General features: G+C 40.0%; 1 protein-coding gene and 1 long non-coding RNA gene across 4 annotated transcripts; both read right to left on the bottom strand.

Annotated features, from left to right (window-relative positions):
- Window positions 1-1,616: 1,616 nt before the first annotated feature.
- Window positions 1,617-14,479, bottom strand: LOC120721566 (ubiquitin carboxyl-terminal hydrolase 37-like). Of its 3 annotated transcripts, XM_040011973.1 has the most exons (20): window positions 14,245-14,479; window positions 13,621-13,786; window positions 9,089-9,157; window positions 8,812-8,989; window positions 8,633-8,717; window positions 6,988-7,068; window positions 6,734-6,789; window positions 6,364-6,436; window positions 6,175-6,258; window positions 5,616-5,671; window positions 5,302-5,358; window positions 5,070-5,201; window positions 4,854-4,977; window positions 4,617-4,768; window positions 4,412-4,511; window positions 4,109-4,185; window positions 3,822-3,930; window positions 3,113-3,170; window positions 2,350-2,507; window positions 1,617-2,263 (listed from the first exon to the last, which is right to left on the bottom strand). In XM_040011973.1, the coding sequence occupies exons 5-20, from the start codon at window positions 8,666-8,668 to the stop codon at window positions 2,258-2,260; spliced, it is 1,359 nt and encodes a 452-aa protein (XP_039867907.1). In that variant the 5' UTR covers window positions 8,669-8,717; window positions 8,812-8,989; window positions 9,089-9,157; window positions 13,621-13,786; window positions 14,245-14,479; the 3' UTR covers window positions 1,617-2,257. The 3 variants fall into 3 exon arrangements, with proteins under 3 accessions (XP_039867907.1, XP_039867908.1, XP_039867909.1); XM_040011974.1 differs by lacking the exons at window positions 13,621-13,786; window positions 14,245-14,479 and adding an exon at window positions 13,165-13,399; XM_040011975.1 differs by lacking the exons at window positions 5,616-5,671; window positions 6,175-6,258; window positions 6,364-6,436 and having other exon boundaries at window positions 14,245-14,477.
- Window positions 14,480-15,762: 1,283 nt separating this feature from the next.
- On the bottom strand, window positions 15,763-16,517 carry LOC120721567. The gene is made up of 2 exons (XR_005693196.1): window positions 16,336-16,517; window positions 15,763-16,191 (listed from the first exon to the last, which is right to left on the bottom strand). It is a non-coding gene; the product is annotated as an uncharacterized LOC120721567 (long non-coding RNA).
- Window positions 16,518-17,163: the final 646 nt, after the last annotated feature.

Here is a 17,163-nt window from a genome sequence, read left to right as displayed (position 1 = left end):
TTGTTTGTGAACAACAACAGAATCAAAACCATCCATGAAGAGACATTTCACCCGCTGATTAATTTGGAGAAACTGGACTTCCACAAACCAGTTGGAGACTTTGTCTTCTGGATGGTTTCAGAACCTGATTTCTCTCCACTATTTCAATTTTGGGAAACAAATATACAACACTGGGTCCGGGAAACCTTTTCCTGCCACTGAGGAGCTTGAAGACCCTCCATTTTTGAGGAGCTTTCCTTCAGTCTGTCAGTGAAAGGGATTTTTTTTTTTTAACCTTGAAACTGCCGTGACCCTGTCCAAAGACCAGCTGGCCGGGTCAGTCATGGATATTCACAAATACCCCATATTACTGGTGGAAAAGAAATATCGGGGGAAAATGCAAAGAGTAACAGCTGCGGTTAGCTGACGGCCATCATACCCCTTAAATCTGAACATTGATTGGTCGGGGTTTAGTAGCTCAATAGGACAGTATGTAGGCCTGCACACACCACCAACAGGGACACGTGGCGTTTGGGTTGCCCGTTCCAGCAATTCGCTACACAGAAGGTAATAGCATTATGCAACTGGTCCTTTGATCAAATGATGAGAGCTGATAGTCAAATAGTGCGCCCTGACATAGCACTGACATTTCCACATTTTCTAACGAGTAGGGACAGACCATGTTCAGTGTGTCGAGAGCATAGAGCCGCTGTATCTGTGAGCACCACCATCTTGCATTTTTTGCATGTTTGGATGTGCACCGATGGTGTGCGTCCAGTGGTGTCAGCTGGTGAACCAGCTGGTCATTCAAAAAGCGCCTTTATGCCCCTCACCATTAATGGAGGTCCCATTTGAGCGCATTGGCATGGACCTCATTTTATTGATGAGAAAAAGAAAGTCTTTAGTTCAGCTGTTGTTAACTGATCTTGACTTTGTTGATTAAACGTTGCAAACCTGCCTTCAGTGTGTCCTGTACATGAGGTCATTTAGTACACCACAGCACGGTGAGTTTTTTGAGCTGATGAAGTTCAGCCAAAACAGGAAACATGCAGCAGGAGACAGTAACTTGTTAAAATGCTATAAAAGGTACAATGAAAGATTTTCACCCTACAGGGTTGTCAATGATCCAAGGATAAATGTCTAATTTGGTCAAAATTTTATAAGCCATTTCTGGAGAGACTGCAGTGGAAATGTTGTCACTTTTGGACTTTGCTACCTGCAGCTAAACATTTGCAGCTAAATCATTTATTTAAAAGCAGAAGCTGCAACTGATCGAGGGAATATTTGTCTGAAAACTTAAACTGAACTCCAAGGGTACCATTGCTCCAGCTTACCATCTTTACCTGCGTGACTCAGTTTGTTGAACAATCTAAATGATTCAGAAACTTCTGTGACATCAACTTAACTAAGGCTCATTACAAATTTCACAAAACACTGCTGAATACTTTTAATATTTTTTATTAATTATTTTTGTTTTGTTGTTATTTTGATTTTAATAAAACAAAATAACAAAGAATTAAATAATTTCTTTGTTTTTTTAAATTTAATTTATTTTACAAATAAATTAATAATAATATTAATAATAATAACAATAAAATTAGTGATGTCAGCGTTGATGTCATTAGTTAAAATGACGTTAACGCTGACAGCACTAATTTGTTGTTCCCAGAGAGCAAGCCAAACACTGGTCTAGTAAAGGACGATCTCTAGTAGTGGTGCACTACTAGTAGATTTTGTTTTAACCTCCTAGGACCTGGTGTCCACATATGTGGACATAACATTTTGGGTTGTCTAGACCAAAATACAAAATTTTGCTCTTCAAAAACCTGATATCCACTTATGAGGGAGGACATTACACTGCCACTGTTCAATCGAAATTTAAAATGAATGTCCTCATATGTGGATCTCATTTTTTTGAGAAACAAAAAAAAGATAGTCCGAATCTGATGTCTTTGTTTTTACATTCATCAGGTCCCAATCAACCCAAATGGCACAGAGAAATTAAAAATGCATGCCATGAAAGAGTTCAGGTCTTAGGATGTTAAAAATGTCCCTGCTGATGAGACCAGTGAATGTGGGGCGACGGTGGCAAGAAAAAACTCCCTCCTGGAGGAAGAAATCTTGGGAGGACCAGGCTCTCTGGGAGGACCCTTCCTCCTGAGGGCAATACTTGCCAATACTTACCTCCACTGTGCGATGGTGGGCTGGGACGACTGCTTTTCCTTCTCAGCATGATGATGACCTTAACTTCCTTCCTTCCTTCCTTCCATTTCCTGTTTCAGAACTGAGAATGAAGACAAAACTGGTTAACAAGGTAACAGGACATTTAAAAATTCTCTCACTTCAGGATGAGATGCTGTGTCTTCTTACGTTTCTCTTGTAAAACAGGATGTAGGCCGAGTGCTGCTGTTCCTCACAAACTGCAGATCCAGTTGTGTGGTGCACCTGTGCGTCATTATAGGTGAGCCAGCGATCTGATGTAGAGTGCTGACTCTCCTCAGGATGGACAGAACTACAGATGTAGTGTCCTGAAATCACATTAAGACAAATGAATCTGTTAGGGAGTTTTATTGTTTTATTTGCTTATGCTTCAAAAGTTATGTTATACATATTTCACCAGACACAGTTTTCTGTAGAAACAGGAAGCTGACCCTGTGACACTGACATTTACCGCAAGAGACCAATACAGAAATACATATCCGCAGAAGTTGACTTGCATTATATTATTCTTAGAAATTGACTTGTAGCACACATACTTTGTGACACACACACACACACAGCTTACACACAGACAGCATCAGGACCTGCGTAACAGGAAATGTGATTATATTTGCATATTGACGATGTAACCTATAAAAATAAACGAATACTGCAGTTCGTGGTGATTGCTCTCTGAGTAGTTCACCCGTGCAGCACGTTAATTATCTCAAGTGTCTCAGTGTTGATTATTCACCTGACTGTTTGTTAACTGTAAATCTCTGACAGAATCCAACTTCTGGAAGTCAACTGATTCAAGCAAACAGTGATTTTGACTTAGTGCTTCTTAAAACATCAAAAGCTTTTGTGTGTGAGTCCTTCACTAAAAAATGTAGCAAGTTTTCATTTTCTGTTTGTAACAAGTCTGTTGTTTTACCTGATTCTGTGCCTCCATAATGACTAATGATGCTGACAAGACTATAACAGCCACCACCCTGAGAAGGAACAAATCCAAAGAGTGTTAGTTTCATAAAGTCTCACATCAGTGCCATAATTAAGCTGATTTGCTGAGGCTACGTTCACACTAATGCGTTTTCGTTTGAAAACACATCGTTTTCTCTCCGCTTTGACCTCCCGTCCACACTGAGATGGCGTTTTCCTCAAGGAAAAACACAGCATCTTGAAAACGCTCTCGAAAACGCACACATTTCAAAACGGAGTTGTCCCGTCGCAGTGTGGACACTCGAAAACGCAGACTTTCTAAAACGATGACGCATTTTAGTCATGTGATGCAGTCATGTGAGCAATTAAACAAAGATAGCCGAGTGCATTATACAGCAGTTGTTTTGATTGCTCTCAACTTTGACAGCCCTAAAAAAGATTAATATCAGTTTGTACATGCTCCGGATAGCTTTTCTTCAAAAGTGAGAATTACTCACTGCGCAAAAGTGAGTAATTCTCACTCACTTTTCTCACCCACTCACTTTTGCGCATGCGCAGGACTGGAACGTAAGCGTTTTCGGCCGTTTCAATGCAGACGCACAACTATTTGAAAATGACTGAAAACGCTAGTGTGGACACGGAGTTTTCAAATCTATCCGGGCTAGTGTGGACGTAGCCTGAGACGTTCTGCAGTCTGTTTTTACCTGATTGGATGGCACCACCAAGTCCCTCTGCAGCCTGACGGGGTCATCCACCTTCTGAATGTTGTAGGTTTGTGTAAAGCCAAACCTCTTCAGATGCAAGATCAGAACTCTGGCAGAAAAGAAAAAAAAACACAAACAAGGTAGAAAATAAGAAGAATGAGTGCCAAACACAAACAGAAGATGGGAGAAAACGACTGCTCAAGTATTGTCTCGAAAAACTCTGATATTTGATGCGCCACAGTTTGGAAACCTGGTCAGTCGATCAATTCTGATGTGACCTTACTCACCTTGGCAGTGTATCAAAAGACGACTTCAGTTCTGAGGCCGTCCCTCCACAATCACAGCGAAATTCTATTTCTTGTTCCTGAACAACAGCACAGAGAAAACAGGCTTTATGGTAGAAAGAAATCTCAACATATGCACACACACATACACACAAACAGTAACAAAAAAGGTGTGTTAAGATCGCTGATACGACAACATGTAGACGAGTATATATTGGGTTTTTTTTGTTTGTTTTATTATGTCTGAAATAAATAAAGATACAAATAAAGATACAGATACAACTCTATTGGAATTTGTGATCTTACCTTCAAGTATGTCTCTAACATGTTTATAATAGACCCCTCTGGAACAAGGTCAAGAGACAAGCTGGTGAATTCCTCTTGCTGTGATGATTGGTGACCGCAGCTACACATTTCAGGAGTAACGTAGTTAAAGTAAAGATCAGGTAGGTGGAAAAGAGGTATATGAAAATATTGCAACCAGCTCTGCGTTTCTGAAAGACAGGCTTACCTCTTGCATGTCCTCATGTTTTCCATTTTAAAAATGTGATGGTCTTCTACTGGGCAGGCATAACTTTGGCCCTGGAGAGCTGCGTTCCTCTCCAGGTGAGGTGCAAGCCTTTTGACCTCATCGAGGAACAATGTTAGGAATTCATGAGCGTCCTGAAAGAAAAGCAGAGAGATTTAAAACAGTACATCAAAATCAGAAGGTAAAGCAAAAAACGAAATGTGCAAATAGCTGACGCACTTTCTGTGCACTGCCGGTGTATTCAGGAGCTTGATTGCTGAATGCCTTCTTAAAAGCTCTTAGGTGGTGATCTTTAAGGCCATAATCTGTTGACTCATGACAGTCCCTGACATCAATGAGCCTTCTGTAGAAAGGAAAGGGTAAACAGACATTTCTGCTGTTAGATCTCTTTGTTCTTCAGGTTTTTGAAGAAAGTAGAAGGTTGACGTAGCGCACCTTAAGAGCTGAGCTTCTGGATCTGTGCTCCACAAAACCTCCTGACGCCTGATGTCTCTTATGAACTCCTCAATGTTGAGGAGGCTCTGCAGGCAGGAGTTCATGTAGCAGGTGTTTCCGATGTTTGGAAACCTGACACACACGCACAACGTTTACAGTATCAGTGTAAAATAATTCATTTTCTCCACTTTGACAAAGTGAGCTTTGGTCTATGTGCACCACGTGTACTCACCCGAAGCAGTCTATAGTCCCAGTTTGACTTTCTATTTTTTTTCCACCGCATGCTACACTGCTCCAAAAAGGTAAAAACACAAACACAAAATTAGGAAAGATGTCAGGATGCTGAGCAGTGTATGTGCATGTATGCATGAGCTTTGAAGTTGAAACATTTTAACATATAAATAATAGACAAGACTAGAAGTAGTAAAAAAGATGGAAATACACAAGGTGGAAGAAAAATGCCAATAAAAGGGAAATAAAACAGCTCCAACTAAACCACTGCTATAAATATCTCCAGCAGCATTAAAGAGTGGCGCATTTCTTTACCTCTGATGAGACGTAGAAGGAATTTCCTTCTCTGCCACGTTTTGTTTGTGTAATTTCTGTTTAGAAACAAGAAAACCAACATCAGTAATGGCATAAAACAAACATACCAAGGGAGTCTCTCCATGAAAAGTGTCCAGTTAGAAAATTTGGTATTATTTCACATTATTTATCACTTTAGTGAGCTGTCAGCTCATGAAGCAGATATATAGGAATATCTTTAAATAAAATAAAAACAATTTATTCATGCTTTAAATTGAGTTTTAAAGTTTGTCCTATGAAATACAAAATCCTTCATTTGGTTCTGATCAAAATTCAGTTTTTACAGAAATCATCCATGAAGCTTCATTAAAAGCTTCAAAAATGCTTATTTACCATAAAAAATATTTAGAGAAACATCCTGCAAGTCTCTTCAAACTTACCTTTCTGTGAAAAAAAAAACGTTTAAACATCTTTGAACTTAATTTGAGGACATAGCTGTGTGCTAAATTGCTCTTAATTCTTCTCATTTAACTGTGATGAGTAAATGCTTGATGACACTGACTCTTTCCATAAAACATACCTTCCAGAATTTAAAAAGAAACCAGCGACACTTTTTTTGTGTCTTCACAGTGTTGCTCTCTGCCTCTGCATTGCTGTCAGTTTGCTGCAGAGGACGAACAAATGTTTATTAAAAAAGTAAAGTCACTTTAAATTAACAAGTGCAATTTAAAGAGAATGTGCATTTCATAAGTTTTGTGTAAAAGCAAACCGAGGAACAGCAGAGGTGTCTCCATTTTCTCTTCTTCTTTTGACCATTTTCAGCAACAGAAGCATCCGGGATGCTGATGAGGACAAAAGTGTAAATGTTATTTTTCAAAGTGGAAATTTTTAACAAGGAGTACATGCTGGGATTGCAAATAAAAATTAATAACTGTAATGGAACAAAATCATGTATTTTGTACATTTACACTCTACATTTTCAAACGCTAATCTCTGAATCAATATAAATTATAGACAAGACTAGAAGTAGTAAAAAAGATGTAAATACAAAACACCAATAAAAGGGAAATAAAACAGCTCCAACTAAACCACTGCTATAAATATCTCCAGCAGCATTAAAGAGTGGCGCATTTCTTTACCTCTGATGAGACGTAGAAGGAATTTCCTTCTCTGTCACGTTTTGTTTGTGTGATTTCTGTTTAGAAACAAGAAAACCAACATCAGTAATGGCATAAAACAAAGTATATGGTATGAAAATACAAAATCCTTCATTTGGATTCAAAATTCAGTTTTTACAGAAATCATCCAAGAAGCTTCCTTAAAAGTTTCAAAAATGCTTGTTTACCATAAGAAAATATTCAGAGAAATGTGCTGCGAGTCTCTTCAAACTTACCTTTCTGTGAAAAAGAAGTTTAAACATCTTTGGACTTGATGTGATCGCAGCGAAAATCTCCTCAGCTTTGCAAAAGTTCAACTGAAAACAAGCAGTCAAAGGTTGTATATTTATAAACTTTCAGCATAGAATGTTCATACCCTGAACAGCAAACATCATCATTATGATGTATGGGGCTAGTTTGCATATTTTGGAATGTATGCTCATTTGAACTGTATGGTACTCGTCTCCAAGCAACTGCTACAAAAAACAGGTCAAGTCAAGTGGCTTTTATTGTCATTTTAACCACGTGCAGAGGTACTGTACAGAGTGAAATGAGACAGCGTTCCTCCGAGACCCTGGTGCTATATATGACATATACGGACAAACCCAGGACTACATAAAGTGCAGTGTGCATAAATGGCAAAAATAAACAAGACAAAACAGTGTAAAACTAGACAGAACAGGACAAAACAGACACAAGACAATGGAAATGTGCAAAATGCTGAGTATTGTGCAAAAGTAACTTGGTGTCTGTATGTATGTGTATGAGTGTGAGATACTGCAGATAAGTGCTTGGTAGTGACGTGTGTGAAGGTGTGCGTGTGCCAGTGCAGTCACTGAGTGTTCAGGGGTCTGACGGCTTGTGGGAAGAAACTTTTCCGTAGTTTGGTAGCGAGGGCCCGGATGTTCTGGGACCTCTTTCCAGAAGGCAGCAGGGTGAAGAGTGTGTTTGAAGGCTGTGTGGGGTCCTCCAGCAAGCGGGTGTTATAAGGAGGGGAGAGGGGCTCCAATGATCTTCTCAGCTGCTCTCATAATCTGTTGTAGGGTACTGCGATCCAATACGCTGCAGTTACCATACCAGACAGTGATGCAGCTACTTAGGATGCTCTCGTTAGTCCCACTGTAAAAGGTGGTGAGAATGGATGGTGGGAGATGGGCTTTCCTCAGCTTCTGCATGAAGTAGAGATGCTGCTGGGCCTTCTTGGTTATGGAGCTGGTGTTGAGGGAGCAGGAGTGGTTCTCCGCCAGGTGGACACCAAGAAATCTGGTGCTCTTCTTGACGACCTCCACAGAGGATCCATTCATGTTAAGTGGGCAGTGATCCCACTGTGCTCTCCTGAAGTCAACAATCTCTTTTGTTTTGTCCACATTCAGAGACAGGTTGTTGACTCTACACCTCTACAGATGGCCCGCAGTGCAACCCTTCAGCTTCCTAGTAGATGCACCCATATACAAATTTATAGACCTAGGAGACTTACTTCTCGTCACAGAGTTGTAGCATTCACAAGATTTTCAGAAAACTTGACCTTTGAACTTGAGGTCAAGGTCACTGATATTCAAACTGACCCCAGAACTTTAGTAGATGCACCAATGGCATCAATTCAAAATCCTGCCCCTCGTTCTTGAATTATTGTTTTGACCAAGCTGAGTGTACAATTATGAAACAATCATTTTCCATTTTTATTTCACTATCTGTAACTAAGACAAATAAACAGTATTTGGGACACAAGTCACTATTAAAGTGGTTAGTGAGACTCCACATCTGATAACAGTATAACACACTGCTTATTTATGTAAAATTGTCATCAATAAATGTGTTCAAAACAGAAGCTACACTGGCTTTAAAAGTTTTTGTTAACTCTGACTACCTGTCTGCTCTTACCTGTTTCTTTTGCTCTCTGCTGTCTTCATCCTCCATCCAACTCTACAGCTATTGTTAGGGATGACATGATGAAACTGAAGGGTGTCTGGGCACCGAAAAAAGAAAAGAAGAGAGATTGGATTAGGCTGCAGCTGGCGTGCCATTCTCTCACTTCAGGATGAGATGCTGTGTCTTCTTACGTTTCTCTTGTAAAACAGGATGTAGGCTGAGTACTGCTGTTCCTCACAAGCTGCAGATCCAGTTGTGTGCAGCACCTGTGCGTCATTATAGGTGAGCCAAGGATCTGATGTAGAGTGTGGACTCTCCTCAGGATGGACAGAATTACAGATGCAGCAGCTGTTTCCGATGTATGGAAACCTGACACACAAACAAAAGTTTACAGTATCAGTGTAAAATAATTCATTTTGTCCAGGTTGAGAAGGTGAGCTTTGGTCCTTGTGCACCACGTGTACTCACCTGAAGCCGTCTGTAGTCTGAATTTTATTTTCCATTATTTATCCACCACCCAAATGTTTCACTACGCTACTGCAAAAAGGTAAAAACACAAACACACAATTAGACACTGAGCACTGGATGTGCATGTATGCATGAGCTTTGAAGTTTAAACTTTTTTGTTTTTTCATTAACAATTTTTATTTATTTCATTTTAAACTTCAATAACAGAGCTTAAGGATAACTACATAAATAAATAGTTTAAAAAACAAACAAACAAAAACAAAACAACAACAAAACAAAACACAACAACAACAAAAAACAAAACAAAGGGAAGTTATCCTATTCTTTCTTCGCACACCAATCCCCACACCACCACTCTGTCATTACTCCTCTGTTCTTCAAGTTACGGTAAAAAAATATATTTTAAAATACATTTTGAAATATATTTCAAAATATACAAAAAATGGCCAAAAAATATATGTGCTAAAATACATTTTAAAATATATTTATATATTTTGAAATGTATGTATTTGAAATGTTGAAATGTATGTTTGAAATGACATTTGAAATGTATGTATATATATATATATATATATATATATATACACACACATATATACATACATCTATATATATATATATATATATACACATTAGGGGTGCAACGATATTCGTATCGATATTGAACCGTTTGATACAGTGCTTTCGGTTCGGTACGCATATGTATCGAACAATACAACATTTGTAATTTATTTTATCAATTTTCCTTCTGACGATGCTGTCTGTGTTGAGCGCTCAGTGAATCTGTGTTCGACTACTCCGCCTAGGCTGCACTGTCGAGCGCAGATCCACTGAGCGCTCAACACAGACAGCATAGCCAGAAGGAAGAGCGCAGGGCAAGCTAGCGAGACAGAAGTTAAGCTCTACTTGCAACATTCAGATCTGGCGTTTGGAATTATTTTGGTTTTCATGTGACGTATGACCCTGAAGGTAAGCGAGTCATGGACTAAAGTAAAACAGTATGTTGGATGTGCCATGCAATGCTCAATTACATTGGTGTGAACTAATGTGTTAGCGCAGTTAGCTCGTTAACGTGTTGGCCGTCTAGCCCCATGCACGGAGCGATCGGCGGTAGCTTGTTAACGGAGATTTGCCGTGTTGTGGCGTTAAGGTCATTTCAACGAGATTAACCTGAAAGCACTAGTGGGAACACAACGAATATGACTGCACATTTACGCCGACATCATCCTAGTGCAAAGACAAGTGGAAGCAGACAAAAAAAAGCAAGCATGCTACTAACTTTAGCCGAGTCATTTAGACAGCTGTTAGCACATGATTCTCCTTATGCTGCTGAGAATATAGCCCAGAAGAAGCGGATAGTATTGCTTTTATTTTGGAAAGAGACATTTCTCTGTAATAAACTCTCTTTTCCAAAGATGAGTGATTCCTCAATCAGATACAGGGCTTGCAATATCGCTAGCCCGACGTCCCGGAGCTAGCGATTTTTTCAGTCGGGCTACCAAAATCTATCTCTTCCCTGCCCGTCGGGCTATTGTAGGAAAAATATATGTCAATGCTTTTGCATTCTTTCAGAAATGTAGCTGGGTAATTATGTCATTGGCATCGGTGAGCCACTGTCAATATGTGACATATTGAAGTCGCGTTTGAATTTGCGCTTGTTTTTTTGCTTTCACTTTGCAATCGTGCGAACTGTGTATAGAGAGCGACAGCACTGATCTGTGAGTGATGATAATTTGTGCACCAATTCCTCTGACATCGTCTTATTAATCGTTAGCTTACTATGCAAACATGACAAGTGAAATCTCCCGCAGCAAGCTTAAACATGTGAGAGGTTGATCGCGCAGAGAATCGCTGAGCTTATGTGAGTGCGTGTGTAAAACCAGCAGCATATATATTTTAGTTCTGCTGAGCCAAATAAGACAGGTCAGGGTGAAGAAGTGACAGCCAAAGAAAAGCTTACCACAAAACGGAGAAGTTATGACAAATCAGACTATAAGGCAAAAAGAAAGTGCAGCTTTATGGTTTCATGGACAAAAGAATTTCTGTGGCTGCAATATGATGAGCTAAATAACCAGGGCTGCACATAAGTGGTCCGCAGGTGCGCATTCGCTGTCAAAATAAAAAACACGCACAAGGGTTAGGGTTAAATTTAAAAACTGTACTTTTGAGTTAAAATATATATTTATAATTTTAATAAATGACAAATTAAAAATGCATGAACATTTTTTTGTATCGAAAAAATATCGAACCGTGACACCAAAGTATCGAACCGAACCGAACCGTGAATTTTGTGTATCGTTGCACCCCTAATATATCTATCTATCTATCTATCTATCTATCTATGCTAGCATCTTGCACCCTGCTGTTATGTGCTGGATTGTCTCTGGGGCATCTTTACACAGCCTGCACCTGGGGTCTTGCCTGGTGTGATAGACCCCAGCCTCTGTGGATCTTGTACTCAGAGCTTGTTCTTGTGCTGCCATGATTAGTGCCTCTGTGCTGTCTTTCAGTCCAGCTTTGTCCAGCCACTGGTAGGATTTCTGGATATCAGCCACCTCCTCTATCTGCCGGTGGTACATACCGTGCAGGGGCCTGTCCTTCCATGATGGTTCCTCGTCTCCCTCCTCTTTCTTGGGTTTCTGCTGCCTGAGGTATTCACTGAGCACTCGGTCAGTTGGGGCCATCTTCGCAATGTATTCTTGGATGTTCGTTGTCTCATCCTGGACTGTGGTGCTGACACTCACCAGTCCCCGGCCCCCTTCCTTCCGGCCTCAGGGTGCTGGACTTGGGGTGAAACCCTCCATGCATGGTAAGGAGCTTTCTTGTCTTTATGTCAGTGGCTTCTATCTCCTCCTTTGGCCAGCCTATTACCCCAGCAGGGTACCTGATCACGGGCAGAGCGTACGTGTTGATGGCCCGGATCTTGTTCTTACCATTCAGCTGACTCCTCAGGACTTGCCTGACCCTCTGCAGGTACTTGGTGGTTGCAGCCTTTCTAGCGGGTGCAAGATGCTAGCAGGCAAGGCATACATGGAACGCCATAACCAAGTGGCCGGCATAGTGTACAGGAACATCTGTGCCAAGTATAACCTGGAAGTCCCGAGGTCAAAATGGGAGATGCCCCCAAGGATGGTGGAGAATGACCGAGCTAAGATCCTGTGGGACTTCCAGATACAGACGGACAAAATGGTGGTGGCTAACCAACCGGACATAGTGGTGGTAGACAAACAGAAGAAGACGGCCGTAGTGATCGATGTAGCGGTTCCGAATGACAGCAATATCAGGAAGAAGGAACACGAGAAGCTGGAGAAATACCAAGGGCTCAGAGAAGAGCTCGAGAGGATGTGGAGGGTGAAGGTAACGGTGGTCCCCGTGGTAATCGGAGCACTAGGTGTGGTGACTCCCAAGCTAGGCGAGTGGCTCCAGCAAATCCCGGGAATAACATCGGAGATCTCTGTCCAGAAGAGCGCAGTCCTGGGAACAGCTAAGATACTGCGCAGGACCCTCAAGCTCCCAGGCCTCTGGTAGAGGACCCGAGCTTGAAGGATAAACCGCCCGCAGGGGCGTGCTGGGTGTTGTTGTATATATATATATATATATATATATACATATATATATATATATATATCCTCCTGACTACCAGGAAAAAAAATGTTGTCCAATCAAAAAAAATTTTAAATCCCCCAATGTTTGTAAGGTAATTAGAAGACTGAAATAATTTTTTGGGAAAAAAAAGTTTACATTTTTTAGATATCACATGTCCACTGCAGAGGACATTGGAAGGCCAAACGTGTAAAAATGAACTTTGATGGCAAACATTTGCTTCAACTCTTCACCAAGGAGACGTTTGAACTCAAGGAACTGTAGTGGTTTCTTCCCCCAAAACTGCAAGTCACTGCTATACTGAAGCCACGAGTTGGTGATTGCCAGATCAAAAAGTAGAAAACTGCACATACTGTCAATTTCTGAGTGTGAGGGACCATCCTGTAGAAACTCAACATTCGGCAACAAGGTCCACGTCACCTATATTGGTAGTGTACTCAGCAATTGCCAGCGGACTTGGCACATGGACAAACCTTTTGTTTTTCTTAGACCATCTTGTGCGTCTGTCCTGAGGTTGATTGCCATAGGCAGAGGATGCCATGACAACTGTCCAACCACTTAATGACAGCAAGTTCAGGTCTGAGTACCATCCCTGATGCTCCTCCTTCTTTCTTCTTCAAGAGCTTATTCCCTATGATCTTCTTCATCAGACAACTCAAGATCTGGGTTTCCCTCATCAAACTGCAATAAATTTCTTTCTGCTTCTAAAGAGAACTCCTTTTCTGGTCATTTAAAAAAACAGAACAAAATGGAGGAAATGACTACAAATGTCCACTATGGAGGACATTTTTTAAACACTTCAATACTATACTAAAATGCAGTTAGAATTAAGCATACTATGTTTTAATGTGTTATTAAGAGACTTATTTAAAATATGCTAACAACATTTATAGCTAAAAATTGCTCAATAAGAAGTTTTATGTACTTACTTTTCTTCTTCCCATAAAATGTGCTTGCAGCGATGGCCGCCATGTTCCTTAATGAAAAAACTAAAGTTCCCAAAGCTCCACCCCTTCACATTTGGTATCATTGGAAAGCCCTAAATGTCCTCTGTAGATACCAAAAGGAGGCAATTCTGTAGTATGCAGTGCCTTTCTGAGAAGGCAGAATGATAAGAAAAGGCAAAAGTACGTCACAATATAATTAATTAAGTTACATATTTTGATTACCAAATTATGGAAGCGTGGAGCTGCCACCCAGGCAAAAGAAAAATAGAGCTATATCACGTTATAACGTGAAATGTTTATTGTTCTAACATTATGCTTTTCATGTTTGTATAATATAATATCACGTTATTACAATATACATAATTAACACGTTCGCACAATATTGTACGGACGTGATAATTATGTACATTTTTCGTACAATGCTGTTCAAAACATGTTGTTCAAACATGAAAAGTATATTGTATAAACATGATAGTATATTGTTAGAACGATAAACTTTTCACTTTATAACGTGATATACTTATATTTCTCTCTTGCCTGGGTGGCAGCTCTACGCTTCCGTGCCAAATAAGAGGGAATAAAGTAATATTATATGGGAAAAGGCACCTGCTAGCTTGATGATGGAGGCTTCATAGACCGGCCACCCGCCTTTTGGCTTCTTGTCGCCACTCCACCAAATAAAGGTCCGTTTCCTCCATGCCGGCTAATTATTCATCCTCATTAAAATCTCGTATATGTTCAGTTGGCAGAATTGAGAATTTTACATCTTCCAACCACTTAATTAACGCGAACATAATCGGCTTGTTTCTTCCCGTCTCCTGTATCCGGCCGTTCCTCTCGCTGTCGGATTTCGCGCCTCAGAGACGTCGTTATTTTTCAAAAAAAAGAAAGAAAGAAAGAAACAGCAACAACTACTAAAGAGAGTTTTTGCACGTTCATTGCACATTTGTGGGAATGTTTAAATATTTAATTTTTATTAATTACTTTTCATTATATCTTTATTTTTTTTAAACCGCCGTGGCAATGCGCATGCGCATACTCTCCTGCACGCAAAGGGCTTTGGAGTTGACGTAATGTCGCAATGCATTGTGGGAGCGCAGCATCATCTTGGCAGGCCACGAATCAAAACAAGATTGCTACGAACCATTCTGAAACGTAGCTCAAAAGAAAATGACGGTATAGAGACAGATTGTGTCCAGATGCAAAGAGACGGTACTTGATTGTTGAAATGTGGACCCGTATGAAATATAGCCGTGGAGTAGAAACCCTGAAGACCAAACCGCTATTGACTTAGCATGATCTACTCTCATACCTTGTCTGTGGAGTCAGCGCATACACGGCGCACCAATTTCGCAATTATAAATCTCTGGAGGCGCACATCCAATTCACCAAGGACTGGGTACAAGATTTTGCTATTTTTAAGCCTCCACGTTGTGAGTACGCCGTCATTCAAGCAAAGGTAAGTCAGCTTGAGTACTGCGAGTAAAATGCGTTTGATTCCCCCCGAACATTCAAATTAGTGCTAGCAAAATTAAAGTTCTTGTCTTTAAATGAACTTTGTCTGTGTGTGTTTTAGGTCCTGCACTCTTAAAGACTGAATTGCAGCATTGCAGCCACAGGTCATTGTGAGCATCACAGGGAAGGTTGAAGCCGCCCATTGCAGCTGTATGGCCGGAGTCGTGGAGACCTGCAGCCATGTCACTGCTCTTCTGTTTAATGTAGAAGCAACAGTGAGGATCTGTGGCACAAGGACTGTTACAGATGAACCTGCATAATGGGTTTTGCCTGGTAATATGACCAAGATACAGCCAGAGGTTGGCCATAAGATAGACTTCTCCTCTTCAGCTGCCCAAAAAAAGGTTCTTGATCAAAACATAAACAGACCATTCGTTGTGACAGGTAAAAGAAGCCATCCTCAAAAAAGAAAAGTTCCACCTGCTACTGTGGAGGAGTTGGATCAACTGATGGGACAATATTTTTCCAAGCATAGTTCTGTTCTGAATAACCCATAATGTTTTAATTTAGGGGGCCATGTAAATACTTTGCATTTACTGAATATGTACTTACTAAATACCACTGTTCAAAAGTTGACTAAAGAAACAAAGAAATGTTTGCCTATTTTTAATTAAAAGCACTTTGTAGAACATCACATCTGTTACAATGTAGAATCAATGTTATGTATAGTTTACAAATGACAAAAGGTTCACATAAAATCATGACAGCATTTAAATAATATCACCCACTGCTAGCATTCTGTAATTTACTGTCTCTTTTGAAAACTTATCACTACATAAACAGCACAAGACTTAAGAGTATTTAACAAGCGCATTTTTCCCTGGTTTTACTACCACACTGGGGCACATGTTCACCAAAACGCAGCAAAACTTTGCCATCTTATCCAGGAAGGTCACCTTTTTACCCACACATGGAAGAAGTAATCTGATTGGCATGGTGGTATGTAGCATGTAGTTTGAAGCAGGGATTTCGTAGTGCCCCATGTGTAGTGTTGGAACCCAGTCAGGATTTGTTTCATTCATTTCATAGGCTGGTTTGCTGCAATAATGCCAAATAATTAGCAACTCTATAAATAGAAGGTGGTTCTGCATGTTTGTTCTAAGTTTGTGCTATGATCTCAGAGCGCATTGAAAATAAAATTAACAGGCTATAAAGAATAATATGAACTTATTTAGAACTTACCTGAATGAAAATACTGGAGCACACCAACAGATATCTGTGGCTGGTAGAGAACTGAATATCAGCTCGTCTCGCAGCTGCTATCCAGGCTAGATGCCTTCTTTTGGTAACATCCAACACATAAGCTCCCTCGTGATGCTTCCAGGTGAGGAAACAATGAAAAGAGAGCCTGTTTTCAAGCTTATTCCTTTGCTGGTAGTGCAATCTAACATTACAACCGACCACACAGCAAGCATTTGTTTGGCCTGCTAATATGGCGCCTCGACCAAAAATCCTGGCTATGCCCCATCCCGTAAGATCACGCTCCAGAGTTCTATTAATGTATGGATCTAGAAAGAAGACGCTGCATTTTTAACTCTGAGGGAGATGGAGAATGAGCCTATTTCCAAAAAAGTGGAGTGTGTTCCTTTAAGTACTAAATTGTATATATTGTCAAAAACTAAAGTGTACATAGCAGTTGTTGTATCTTGTTTACTGTGTCACTGACAGATAATTTCAAAGTCAATGAACACTACATTATAGTGAGATATTGTGTAATGTGAAATACTGTAAGCAAATGAATAAACAACCTAATTCGTGATAGACCTTTGACTCTGTTTTGTTTGAATCCAACTCTTTTTTGCAGATGTGCATAAAACATGTTACTTTTAGTATTATTATCATTATCATCATTATTGCACTAAATATATTTTAAATAAAGGATACTTTGATATACATTCTACTGTAAGGTTGGAAATGTATTTTCTTCACCCTAAAATGTTTTGAAATGTATTTTGGTTTGAAAGAAATATATTTTCAATTTCAAAAATATATTTTTTTGGAACATCACAA

This window comes from Simochromis diagramma, unplaced genomic scaffold (genome assembly GCF_900408965.1).
Source record: "Simochromis diagramma unplaced genomic scaffold, fSimDia1.1 OVJJ01000603.1, whole genome shotgun sequence".
Taxonomy (NCBI): Eukaryota; Metazoa; Chordata; class Actinopteri; order Cichliformes; family Cichlidae; genus Simochromis; species Simochromis diagramma.
Note: the sequence above shows the minus strand (reverse complement) of the source record. Positions and strands in the feature narration are given on the sequence as shown.